Raw genomic sequence first — 13056 nt, forward strand, 5'->3', positions numbered from 1 at the left:
AAAAAGAGTTATGGTACACAGAGGCTATGCGTGGATTTTAGACAACTGTATAAAAAAATAGTTCTTTTCCTATAACTCAAGAGGAGGAAGTTCTCGGTCATTTAGATGAAGCAAAAGCTTTCTCAACCTTTCTCAACCAAAAATTAGTTTGTTTCTTTTTTTCATGTGCAAGTTCAGGACAAATGTACCAAATATTTGGCATTCATTTGTCATGCAGGATTATTTAAATTTTTAAGGTCTCCATTTGGTTTGTCCATAAGTCCTAGTGTGCTCTTAAGATCATATATAATGTTTTCAGATATCTAATTAGAGATAATACAATTGTAATTTATATGGATGATTTCATCATATCTTCCCACAATGAACCCGCAATGAACCAAAAATTTAAACGTGTTTTTAAAGTGGCCCAGAGTTTGGATTAGAAATTAATTTTTAAAAGTGCCATTTTTTAAAACTAAAAATTGAAATTTTGTGCTATGTTATAGAAGAAGGCACAATTCGCCCCTCATCAAATAAAACTGTTGATGTTCAAAATTTCCCTGAACCTAAAAATATTAAACAAATGTAAAGTTTCCTAAGTTTCATAGGAAAATCTGCGCCAAGTTACTAAAAAATTGCAAAACCACTAAGTAATTTACTTCGCATCGGTGCAGAATTTGAATTTGAGCCATTACAAAAACAGTCATTTCAACGCCTAAAAGAACTTATGCGTCAAAGTCCTGTACTCCAAATTTTCCATCCAAGGAAACCTCTTGAACTGTATACGTATGCTAGTAACCTTGGTTTCGGTTTTATTACAACGCTCAGATTATGGACAACTACATCCAATTCACTACATGAGAAGAAAGATATCCCCACAGCAAGAAAAACTATCAAGTTATGAGCTCGAAGTGCTAGTGATCATAGAAGAGATTTCGAAATTATCTTTTGGTGCCAAAATTTAAAATAGTCACCGACTGTGATGCGTTCCAAAAGACGATCGAAAAGAAAGACCTGGTGCCTAAGATATTGATGGGCATTATTTCTGGAGGAGTTCTGGATTATTCGCGGGATCCACAACAAAGGACACTTTGCTGTACAGAAGACCGAAGATTTGCTGAAAAGTGACTTTCATATCTCGAACGCAAAGAAGAAAATAGAAAAAGTTATAATAAATTGTGTTGAGTGCCTCCTCTGCAACAGAAAAGGTCTTTTGAATCCGATTCCTAGGGACAATACTCTTTGGAGCACATACCATATTGATTTCATTAGTCCCTTATCAACTACAAACAAGAGATATCAACACTATTTACAGCAGTAGATGCCTTCACCAAATTCGTTTGGTTCTACCCAGTCAAAACGACATCAGCAGTAGAGGCACTGCAAAAACTCAAGATCCAACAAGCTGTCTTCAGAAATCCTTCAAGAATTATTTCCGACAAAGGTTCTGCCTTTACTTCTAAATACTTTGAGGACTATTGTAAGGACGAAGGAATTCAACATATACAAATCACAACAGGAGTGCCAAGAGCAAACGGCCAGATAGAAAGGATGCATGGAACTCTTATTCCAGTTCTTGCAAAACGGTCAATAGACAATACTGTCATGTGGTTCAAGTTCCTACCAGATGTTCAACGAACCATTAACAGCATTATCAGCAGATACACCACATGAATTCCCTCTGAGTTGATGACAGGCGTGAAGTTGCGGAACAAAGTGGATATAAGAATCAAAGAAATCCTTTATGGAGAATTCCAGCACGTCATGATTAAAGATAAAGACTATATTCGTGAGGAGGCTAAAGCATACATATTCAAAGTGCAAGAAGAGAATCGACGCCAATATAATAAAAGTCGTAGAATTGTTCCTCGGTACAAAATAAACGATTTGGTAACAATTAAAAGAATCCAATTAGGAGGAGGTCTGAAGCTAAGATCTAAGTTCCTAAGACCTTACAAAATGGCCAAAATAAAGCCACATGATCGTCACGATGTAGCAAATGTAGGATCTCAGGAAGGGCCTGAAGCCACTTCCACTTCAGCTGGTAACATGAAGCCCTGGACTGATGCAGTTGCAACTTCAGATCAATGCATTTTTTTTCCTCCTCATCATCTCCTTTTTTGCTTGTTCTTTATATCTGTCCTTTCTCATCCATTTTCTCTCTCTCTTTCCCCTTTATTTGTGTGTTTCAGAGCTTGGTGGACCTCACATGTCGACTGCCGAGCGATGTATTAAATTCACTCTACGCGAGACAAACTCTTCTTCAGATGATAACTAGCTGATAACTCTCAACTAATCAGAGTTCAGGGAAAGCATTCTGCTGAGAAGGGTTGAACCGGAACTTGAAAAGAGATGATCCTCTGAAAAGACCGAAACTGGAATTCTTGTGTAGATGAATTAATCTAAAAATGTCCACGCGCAAGTGGGAACGATCCTTTGAACAACACCAACTGTCCATCTTCACATTATATAAATTTTTTCTTCATCATTAAGTTCTAACTTGTAAAAATCATCATAATCACTTTTGTTAATCAAGAAATAAAACGATTAAGTTAGTCCAAGTGGAGTGATGCATTAAAATCCATCACACTCATTACCATGAGGGCAACAAGCAATTTAAAGAAGTGTGATTTAAAAATAATAAAACCCATCACGCCCACATATATTCAGGGAAAATGTCAAAATTTAGCTTTAAAAATGTTCGCTACCTAATAATATTGTTACGAAATTTCCGGGGTTCGTTTGGATAGTGAGAGTTATATGGTGTGGAGAACACTCAATCAGCAGGCGGCAGTAGAAAATGAAACAACGACGTTTATTTACACGAAGGCACACAGGACAGCACAAAGACGACAACTATATACAGCACAGAAGACGATTATCTTCAGCAGAGACGTGCAGCATACAACAAGACTCTACTGCAGACAGTAGCGAACAGCTTAGTTCAGCACTAGCTTGACTCCGTCGCTGCTCTGCTAATCTCCGGAAGACACCTTCTTCACCGTCGATTCCGACTACTCTCCCCTGAATTGTTGAGAGGGATTACGGCTCATTGGGGCCGCAGGCCCCACCATCCGTAAATCTAAAAATGGTTAACTTTGGAGTGATATGAAACTGACCTTAGTAATTACAGTGCATCATACATGGTTTATTTTGGAAGTATTGGTTTGGAAGTATTGTTTTCTTGTGTGTGGGAAAAAAAACAAAGGGTTATGGATTATTTGTCTGCAATTTAAATTGCAATTACTCTCCCCTAGCAGCTGTGGCCGCCTCCTTTTATAGGTCTCAGGAAGCGGGGCTAGAAGCCTCTCAACCAATCAGGAACGTTCGAGGCGTATCTCGGTTCCTACTCCTCGGAAAAATTCTCAATGTTTCGGGTATAATCTATTTAGGCATCAAAGTTGCCAAATTCGTCGCCAAGTCACCAAATGGTTGCCAAGCTCCGGGACCACCTATTTAACCAACTATGCTGGGAAGCAGCATCGCAGGTTCGTAAGAATATTTTTCGCAGTAGTAGTAATGAATAACATTAAAATCTAGCTTAAGTTTTAACTGTTTAAAATGTTCGTTGAAATTTCAAGGAAAAAAATCTTTGGGATTGATTAAATATAACTCTGATAAATAGGTCCTCAAAAATATAACTTTGTCAAATTTGGCAATTCTAAGTAAACTGCCTTTCTGCAGAACGTCAACACACACCCAGGCATTCTCCTTTTTTATTAGTAGAAATGACAATGCAAAAAGGATCGACCCTGTCTTTATAATGCAAAAGCGTTGGTGAGGTTACATACCTAAAATGTGTTTGTTGTAGTGATGAAATATTTGATGTTTTATGATTTCAGTTATTATTTAAGTCAATATTTGTATAGTTATTTCTTTCTACTGCATCCAAGAGCTTTGATTATACTACCTTTAAAAAACAAATTGAGTCCTTTTAATTATAAGGCTTTAGATCAATATAATATTTCCAACATTTTAAATATTCTAAATTGTTTTGTAAAACGTAATAATACAGTAGAGTAGTGCAATAATATATTACTAGAGCTAATTTTTTACTTAAAATAAAAGATTTGCACATTTTTCTCTCATTTAAAATGAATCTACAGAATAAATGTATTAATGGATTTCTGATCTAACAAGAAAACTTGTTGAAACTCTGAAAGTTTTCCAATAATAAATTAATAACGTATTTTAATAAAAGAAATGAACCAAAACAGTATTTTTTTAAATTTTTGTAATATCTTTTTATGTAATTCTATGATTGTAAAAATAATTTTTACAATGATCTAAAGTTTTTATATTAATTTGATAATAATACAAGCATTTTTTTTTTCGCTCTTCAAACGAGCAGGAAGCCGATAAAAGCGCCTGTTTTGACAGCGACAGAAGTAGCGTTTATTTGATGTGCCTCCACCATTCGCTCCTGTCATCCAGAACGAGCCTATCAAAGAAGAGAAAAAGAGCGCTTACTTACTGCGAAGCTCTGAAGGCGTATTTCTTTATCGCTTCGAGAACATCCCTCAGGAAGATGCGGCTCGTCAGCGTGTACCCGTGAAATATGATGGGCTCTCCGTCGGGTCCGTCCCACGTGTCCACTGAAATGGAAAAGGACTATTTACGAAACGCACGCAGATCCAGCTGGCAGTGCGCACGAAACTGTGGGTCGCAAAAAGTGTCCTCCGAGTGTCCGCGATATAACTGGAGCTGAATTCTCATCAAAAGCAGTCATTTTTGTTTATTGATTGTTCAGATCTATTCAGCTAAGTAAGGCCATTTCGCTAGTTTCAGTCGCAGAGTCAACCTGGGAAATATCTGACTGAAGTTTAAACTTCCTCAGCAGTACGGGGGAAAAAAAAAAAAAGGGAATCTTATAATTTATTTCTATTCTGGTTTTTTTTTTTTTTTTTTGAATTATTGTGAATTTTACTATGTTTAAACTTTTATTTTATTTTCTTGTATACAAAATATAGAAAAACTGTAATCTTCAAAAGAAAAAGAAAAAACATCGAACTCCAGATTTTAACGAATTTTTACGTTTAAGCCTTCCCAGATTTCGAAAAACACATTTTTGATAAAATATTTGTTTGCCTGTGAACACTATAACACAAAAACGTTTTGAGCTAGTCGGATGAAATTTGGTACACCATCTTTTCACCAAATTTATACGTTTTTAACAAATTTTGTGCGAAATTCATTTTAAAAAAGCTTGTCTGTCCGGGTGTCCAAATATAAGTAACACGATGCCTACAAAATGAAGAGAATTGGATGGATAAAATTGAATGCACAGACTCCGGATTAGCGTGTGGACGCCCATCCCATTTGGAACCCATTCAATCAAGACCCTCCGCCGGCCTACATTTTAAGAAATATGTCAATGCTCTCACTCAAAAACGGAGTGACTTCAATATGTGACTTAATATGTAAAAAGTTTTGATTTTAATCGGTTTGGTAAAAGCATGTAAAAAAAACACGTGACTTATTTTAGAGTTTTATTAACCACATGTCAGAGATGAACAGGCCCCAAAAAAATCGCCTAGGATCACACGATGAATTCAGTCAATAATGCTAAATTCATGCCAAAGATCACTGTTTAGTAACTATAGTTTACCAGTGCTATGCAACGCATTCCTGAAATGAGTCAAGGTCCAAATTTCAGTCGTGGAGTGGAACACCTTTGTGCGAGAAAGTTTTGATTCCACTTTCATTGGTTTTAACTGACACAGAAGTCGCTCGATTTTTTTTTATCATTGTGTTATTGCCTCTTACAAAAATTTTGATAACAAAAATTGTAGAATCTTTTTGTATACTGTTTCTAATTCTTTTGTTTCTTTTTCGTTAACCAGTTTATATCTTCAGAAGTAAAAGGTCTCTTAAATAATACATTAGAACAGTTGGCCCAAAATTTAAATAATACGCTTCATAAAGTAGATAAGGCCAGTGAAGAGTTGAGTTTTGTTTAAGATTCATCAAGATATTTTAGCTTTAAAATGAGACTTCACCTGACCTTAACGGCCATTTTCGCTCTCTTTAAAATGGAAATATTAATTTATATGAACTTCATTCAGGTTACAATTATGTGAAGGCTTTTCCTTTTCTACAAAAACTAGTTGGCATTTTTTTTTTCTTATGAAAAAAAAAAGTATTAAAATTAAGAAAAAATTTAATGGTTATAAAAGTCATGAAAAATGCTTTCATTTTTTTTTCAAAATATTTTTTAGTATCTTAGCATTTAGGATAATTTCTGTGTTTCTCGATCTAATATAGTTATGGTATTAAACTAATGACATCCTTTGAAATGGACGATGGAAGCTTTAATGGGTGTCTTTAATATAAATTTCTTAGAGGCGTTAAATTTAGTTTTCTCGTTTAGCCACTCCTCTTAGCCTCTGACATTGTTACTAAAAGATCCTGCAAATGGACTCAACAAAGAATGCATTGCCATTTCATAGTACCGAGGCATTATTTTCATGATTGTACCTGACGAGTAGACAGGACCCGGGTACATGCATCGGGCTGCCACAAGTTACAGTTTTGTAAATCAATTACTTTTACAATCACCATCATGTTAATAAATTGGGAAGAAAACAATTTTATTCCCTCATTGAGTTCACTTTGCTTGCTTTATGATATTAAAATTTGTACTCTTTACTTCTTTCTTTATAATATTTTTTCGAGCATTCTTCTTTTAATAATTGACAAAATACTAATGTTTTAACCTACAGTCAAATGAGCACTTTTAATTCTTGGAAATACTTCTATACAGGAAGGAAAAAAAAAGGAAGGCACATTTTCGATAACATTTCTTCCTCAAATATTAAATATAATCTTTAGGGCTAAGGAAAAAGAATTTCAGCTATTTCCTAAAGTTGCATTTTTTTAAGCCAGTCATAGGCTTGACGGCACACAAGTGAAAACTCAGTTCGATTGATCGAAAATAAAACAATGAAATCATGTAACTGACTCGAGGACCTCCTTTTAACCCCAGCCTAGATTCAACAGACGAAAGTGGAGTCTGTGTAACAGAAAAAGAAAACATGTGGCTTTCTCTCACAGGCGGGCACATTTAAAAATTATATTTATATGCGACACAAGAAATATTTATTTAAAGAGAGAAATGACTTCAAGTTTGTTATTAAAATCCTTGAATTATGAGTAAATCATCTGCTGGAATTTAATGTGGACACTCAGATGCACAAAATCGGATCATCGGCTTACAGTGCCTCGCTGTAATGAATCAAATTGACTTTCTGGAGGAGACGTTCACATTTTGACTGCATTGAGGGCGGATGACAAGAGTTCAGCATCATTTCGGTTTATCGCAACCAAACAAAGATGTCAAATGACGAAATATTATTCAGTTTTTCCCAAAACAGGCGTTAGTTTTTAGTTCACATTCACGCCAATGTAAATGGATGGCAGGAATCTCTGCATGGTGTCTTATTCATCTTGAATTAATAATTCGGTACTTAAGGGGCGTGTGTCTTTTTCCAGGCAGGCAAAATAATTTTTAACTAACAAATCGAAAATGTCATCCCTCTTTTCTTAAAAACCAAGAAAAAGGGTCTCTTCGAAACTTTTCTGCATACTCTCTTATGAATGTAGGTGCGTACTATTGACCGCTCGCCACAAAAGATGACGAGATACGAAGGAGTCTAAAAGCGCGCATCTTCGGGAGTTGATCTTTGGAATGTGATTAAAACACAAATACTGGAAAAGCGAAAATGCGCTTTGGACGCTTTTAACCCAACCGACGAAACCAAAATAGGACACAGAATTACAATTGTAATCGCATATCGCATACCAAATTTCATACATTTAATTGCTCTTTTGAGATAGCGCATTCATACGCTCATGAAAGGGCGGACCTACAAAGGGTCAACCCCTTGACGGTTCCCCATTTGACTCATAACTACATTTTAGACTGTAAATCTGCGAACAAGCTTTCGTTTCTATGCTTTTTTCCCCCTTTTGTTATTATCGTGTTAATTTATATTTGGCCATCGTGACGGACAGATTTCCTTTGAGGAGATTTCGTTCAAAATGTGATGTAAAGGGCTTACGTGAAATGTTATCCCTCTAGCTCAGAGCCTTTTGGATGGATCGTGCTCAAAGACAGATGGACATCATGCGAAAAATGTATTTTGGGGATTCAGGGAGATACGATACAGAGAGATTCGTCAATATTTCGAATCAGAATTTTCGACATTACTTTTTCTTTGCATCCTTCCTACATGAAAAAGTAAAAATGTTTTATAGATATTTAAATATTTCCGGTTAATCTAATAGTAGATGGCAGACTCATCATTCAAATTAGAAACAGTAAACCGCCGTCCTGATGAAAGAGAGAGTGTATAAGAGGTATTCTCATTCAAAATGGAAGAAATGGCAATAAAAGTAACTACTTTAATTCTATAAATGATTTGACACTCACATTCCAGACACCTGCAGCCACGTCCCAAAGCTTGGATGTAGCCTTCGATGCTGCTGTCGCCAATCAGCTGCCCGCTGATCAGGTACCTGAAAATGCACAGAACAGTTCGCATTATGCATAGAACACCAAATGGAACGAGCGAACAGTATAAATCTTATGGAGACAATGCCGGAGCAATGGCTCAGTTGTACCCGTCAGATTAAAAAGACTGCATATCAAGTTCTGTTATTTAGACCAGCACTCAATGGATATCCAAAGATAATATATCCCTGCAATTTGGTTTTATAAAATGTTTTCGTAATTATCGTAATATAGATTATCTTTAGGTATCAATTGCTTATCGCACTAAATAATAGAAATTGATAACGTCAATATTTTTTCCGTAGTTGTATTAAAAAAAAAAGGTTCATATAAAGAAAATATAATTACTAAAAAATGCTTTATGTAGGAGTTACTAATGAAAGTTCAAAGTTCATTTTTTTTAAAAATTCTAATGGCCTGCCATATTAGAAATTTTTAACAGAGAAACGTGTCGATTTATTTCAAAAATTTTAGAAATTTCTAAAATTAGAAGTTTTACAAATAGAAATATGGCAATTTAATACCAGGATATGATATCTGAATAAAGAATAAATTTTTTATCGGTTTAACATCAATAATTTTTAATATAAAATTTAATTATGCATTATTTTTACTTTAAAGCTCTATTGAAGATATTAACTGTGGTAAGTTTTTACAGGAATTGAAAGGCTTTGCTAGTGGAGAAATAGCATTCATTTTTTTTTCAATGAATAAAATCTGCTAAAATATGTTGAGCAATCATTAAAAAATGACAATACGACACTAATGAGAAATTTTACTCTTTATATTGAACAATAATTGAGTTTAAATTATTTTTAAAAATTTCAAAAATAATATTTTGAAGTTAGATTCAAATGCTTAATTTTTTCAAAAAATGCTAAGAAACTGGGGTTAAAATTTTTATGAAATTTAAAGGCTTTTATTTCATTTTATGAGATTAATGAGTTTATTATTAATTATTTACTAAAAAACACTGTGCATCAGTTAAATAATTTAATACATAAATTTTACTTTTTGATTATAAAAATTTATTTCGAACCAATTCATGAAACGGCTGTAATCTCAGCAATGAATTTATTTTCAAGCACATGACTGGTATTTTCTATAAAAGCAGTCCTAAATTCTGTCACAGTTTCTTTCGTCGTTGTTTCAGGATTCGAACTTATAATGAAATAAATTCCTTCCAACTTCAAGAAACAATAAAAATATTGAATTCACAGATAGCTATCGTATTTGCACTACCTTTCATCACAACACATTCTTCAAGCAAGTCTTTTTCTTTTCTTTTCTTTTTTTTTAAATGAAATATACAAAGAGAAAATATTGTAATCGTCAAAAAAAATTTTGAATTCAAAATTTTGATGACTTAATTGGATGATGAGAAGGCAAGCTGGAGAGCTGGTGCCCCCTCTCCAAGCTTCCGCACCGTAGAAGCGGGAGAGCATTTAGCCGCGGCAGATTTACTCGCTTACACGACGGTTCTTCGGTGGAATCGGGTGTCGAACCTATAACCCTCCGGCTGGGAAGCCGAGCCCATAGCACCAGGCCACCGCGGCCCCGAGATTTGGACGAATATCCATGTTTCAGACCTCTTTGAGTCTTGAGACCTCTTGAGTTATTACTGTTTGTCTGTTCATTCGTCTGTGAGCACGATCAGTGAGAAACGCTTTAAGCTGGATGAAAGAAATTCGAAGTAGATGGAACACCGTCTCATATTCCCATACTTGTAACCTTATGGCTATAGAGAGGTGGAACATCACCTTTATTAGGGATTACAAGGAAAAAACAAAAACAGATTTGCTTATTTCTTTCTGAAGAAATGACAAATGAAAACTACACGAATTTAGAAATAACGTTAATGACGCAGAAAAACAGAGAATATTTACGGCATTTACGCAAAGGTGATTTAATAATAGCGAAACCCTCATTCACAATCACAGTTCACAATCTTTAGAAACTTATTCATGAAAAGTTAATTCACCAGCAAAAGTAATACGATTTTTCAGCGTTTTGTTTTCATTGCCTGCAGAACTCTTTCGATCAGGATCTTTTGTGACTGGATTTATAAATATCTTCTGCTTTGCTAGAATGTTGGGATTCGGTTAACATTCTTTTTCATTCCATAAAAAAAGTAAGAAATCTCAAACTGGAAAAGTGTTCAGTTATGAAGTCTAGCTCCTAACAACTATCTCGTTTTTAAGGAAGCGTGAACTGCATCTAAAAATTCTTTATTCTAATATCCTATCCTATTTCATTCAATACAAGTACAAAATGTACAAACTATAGAAATCTAAAAAAAGTTATAAAAAAATCTCTTCTTTTAGTGTTTAGTACTGAATAGAGTATTTATGAAAATAATTTGTTTTAAGATTGCATATGTAGAAGTTATATCAAGAATCAAATTTAAATCATTTCTCGAGTTTCGTTTTGTGCTCCTTCATTTTCATTCAATTATTTGAAAAAGAGAAAGAAAAGTGAATGTTAGAACAAAGAGATTGCAGGAAAGTAACAAGATAAATTTCGAGGTCAAAACTGAAATCCAAAAGACATCCGACATCCATCTTGCGATCAATAAAAAAAAAGAAAAAGAATTCGAAGAGTTGTGAGGACTGACACACTGGCTCTTCGAAAACTGAAGAGGTTGCAGACCCAATACGCTCATCTCCGCCTCAAAATGATATGATTATGAAGCATTAAAAGTAGATTTTTGCTAGCTTCGGTTCGGATGAATCGCCAAGGGAAAATCGGGCGATGGTGGCAGACGGAGAGGGATGATCTTCTATAAAGTAATGATTAAAAAAGCAAGAAAACACATAAAAGGAAGAAGAATCAAAGAAAAAAAATGAACAATATCATTTTATCGCTTTATTTTTCTTCTTTTTGATTTATCCGTATTATCCGATCCTTTTCCATGCACATTCTAAAAGTTTTTTTCAGAAAGTAAATTTTTAAATGAATCAGCTTAGTTTTTTAAGTATTTAAAAAATATGAGCCATTTCCTTAAAAAAGGATAAATCCTGGATCTATTTTCGATCCATCACATTTTTCCAACTACTCTGCGCTGTCACTGCACCAAGATTCGATCTTTAGCGTTCTGTCGGAGAATGGGACCACCTCGGGTCACGGATGCGGTTTCAGGGCGTCTTCTTTCTTATCTCGTCTTACTCACGTGTTGTGAGAGGATGCGATGTAGTAGTGAGCGAGCGGCTGCGTCATGTCCTGGTAGATGATGCGGTGCTTCTTGTTGAAGATGTCCTGGTCAGGGGAGAGCAGGAATTGCTGAAAGCCTGCGGGCAGAGAAACAAAGAGCCGTGAGCAGGAGAAGAGGAACCGCTGACAAAACTACACTTCGAATCATTACCGCCTACTTCTGGAAAATGATTTTTCTGTTGATTTCACGTCATTGAAAAAACAACTTGCATCATAATACTCAATCGAATTTCTTGAACTAATTGCTTATTTGAAGGTCGGAAAAGGAACGCATTAGAGAGAACTCACCGTTAAGGAAGTGATTTCAAATCATTAAACTGAAATTAAATTTTAATGGATGTACGTAGTAATTACTTGTCATTATAAAAACCAGTAGCCTAAAAAAAGTCTTTTATGATGCAAAATAGATTATTAAAGCTATTTTTTTTTTGCATAAATGTGTTTAAATAAATTAATGTAATTTGAAAGAACCTATTACAGTCAATTAGAATTCTAATTGCGCTTTATTTATTTTTTAGAATATCATGTAAGTCCTATTTTATATTCAAGCCTATATTTTAGCTGTAAGGCTTTTTCGTATTCAGATTAAATGTTTAAAAATTTCCAACCTTTTCTTCGTTTCAAAACAGGATTTTAAACAAGTTTATCTCTCAAAATAATCAACTTACCCTCTAACGACAAATAGCCAGAAATTTTATTATCTTCTGGTTCATATTCCTCTATTAATGCTTCGCATTCCTCCATACTCAGAATCATCTAATTAAATAAAAAGAAAAAAGTCTTGTTTATTTATTGATCGATTTGCACATTAAGAAACATCGAGGAAGTTTCTTACGTTTTGTTCTTTTTGCAGGAAATTCCGCAGCTCCTCGGAACCCCATAGTACAGATTTACTGACGGAGTATCTGAAAGATATTCGGGAAGAAATGAGTCGCGCGATTTTGTCACGTAACTTTCATTGCAAATAACAACTTTACCGAATCATTTTAAGCACTGCATAATAGTCTGTCATGTTTGGACGTACACATACACACAAATATATATATATATATATATATATATATATATATATATATATATATATATATATATATATATATATATATATATATATATATATATATATATATATATATATATATATATATATATATATATATATATATATATATATGTATATATATATATATATATATATATATATATAGAGAGAGAGAGAGAGAGAGATAATGTAAACATATAATTTTTTGAATCAGAAGGCAGTTTCGAAGACAATGAAGAGACTTTCGATGTTTTGACGTCGTTTTATTTCATCCCGGGAAGACACGCATTATGTACAAGCAGAAGCGACGAAC

At 34.2% G+C, this 13056-nt stretch overlaps 1 protein-coding gene across 4 annotated transcripts in view; it reads right to left on the reverse strand.

Moving 5' to 3' along the window:
* LOC129965717 (1-phosphatidylinositol 4,5-bisphosphate phosphodiesterase eta-2-like) overlaps positions 1–13056 on the reverse strand; it is a 162501-nt gene that overhangs the window by 47172 nt on the left and 102273 nt on the right. For all 4 annotated transcript variants that reach the window (XM_056079840.1, XM_056079839.1, XM_056079837.1 and 1 more), the window contains 5 exons: positions 12537–12606; positions 12370–12457; positions 11661–11778; positions 8411–8496; positions 4454–4574 (listed from right to left, as the gene is read on the reverse strand). In XM_056079840.1, the coding sequence (XP_055935815.1) occupies positions 4454–4574; positions 8411–8496; positions 11661–11778; positions 12370–12457; positions 12537–12606 (483 nt within the window). The remainder of the gene's footprint in view (positions 1–4453; positions 4575–8410; positions 8497–11660; positions 11779–12369; positions 12458–12536; positions 12607–13056) is intronic.

Source organism: Argiope bruennichi, chromosome 4 (genome assembly GCF_947563725.1).
Source record: "Argiope bruennichi chromosome 4, qqArgBrue1.1, whole genome shotgun sequence".
NCBI lineage: Eukaryota > Metazoa > Arthropoda > Arachnida > Araneae > Araneidae > Argiope > Argiope bruennichi.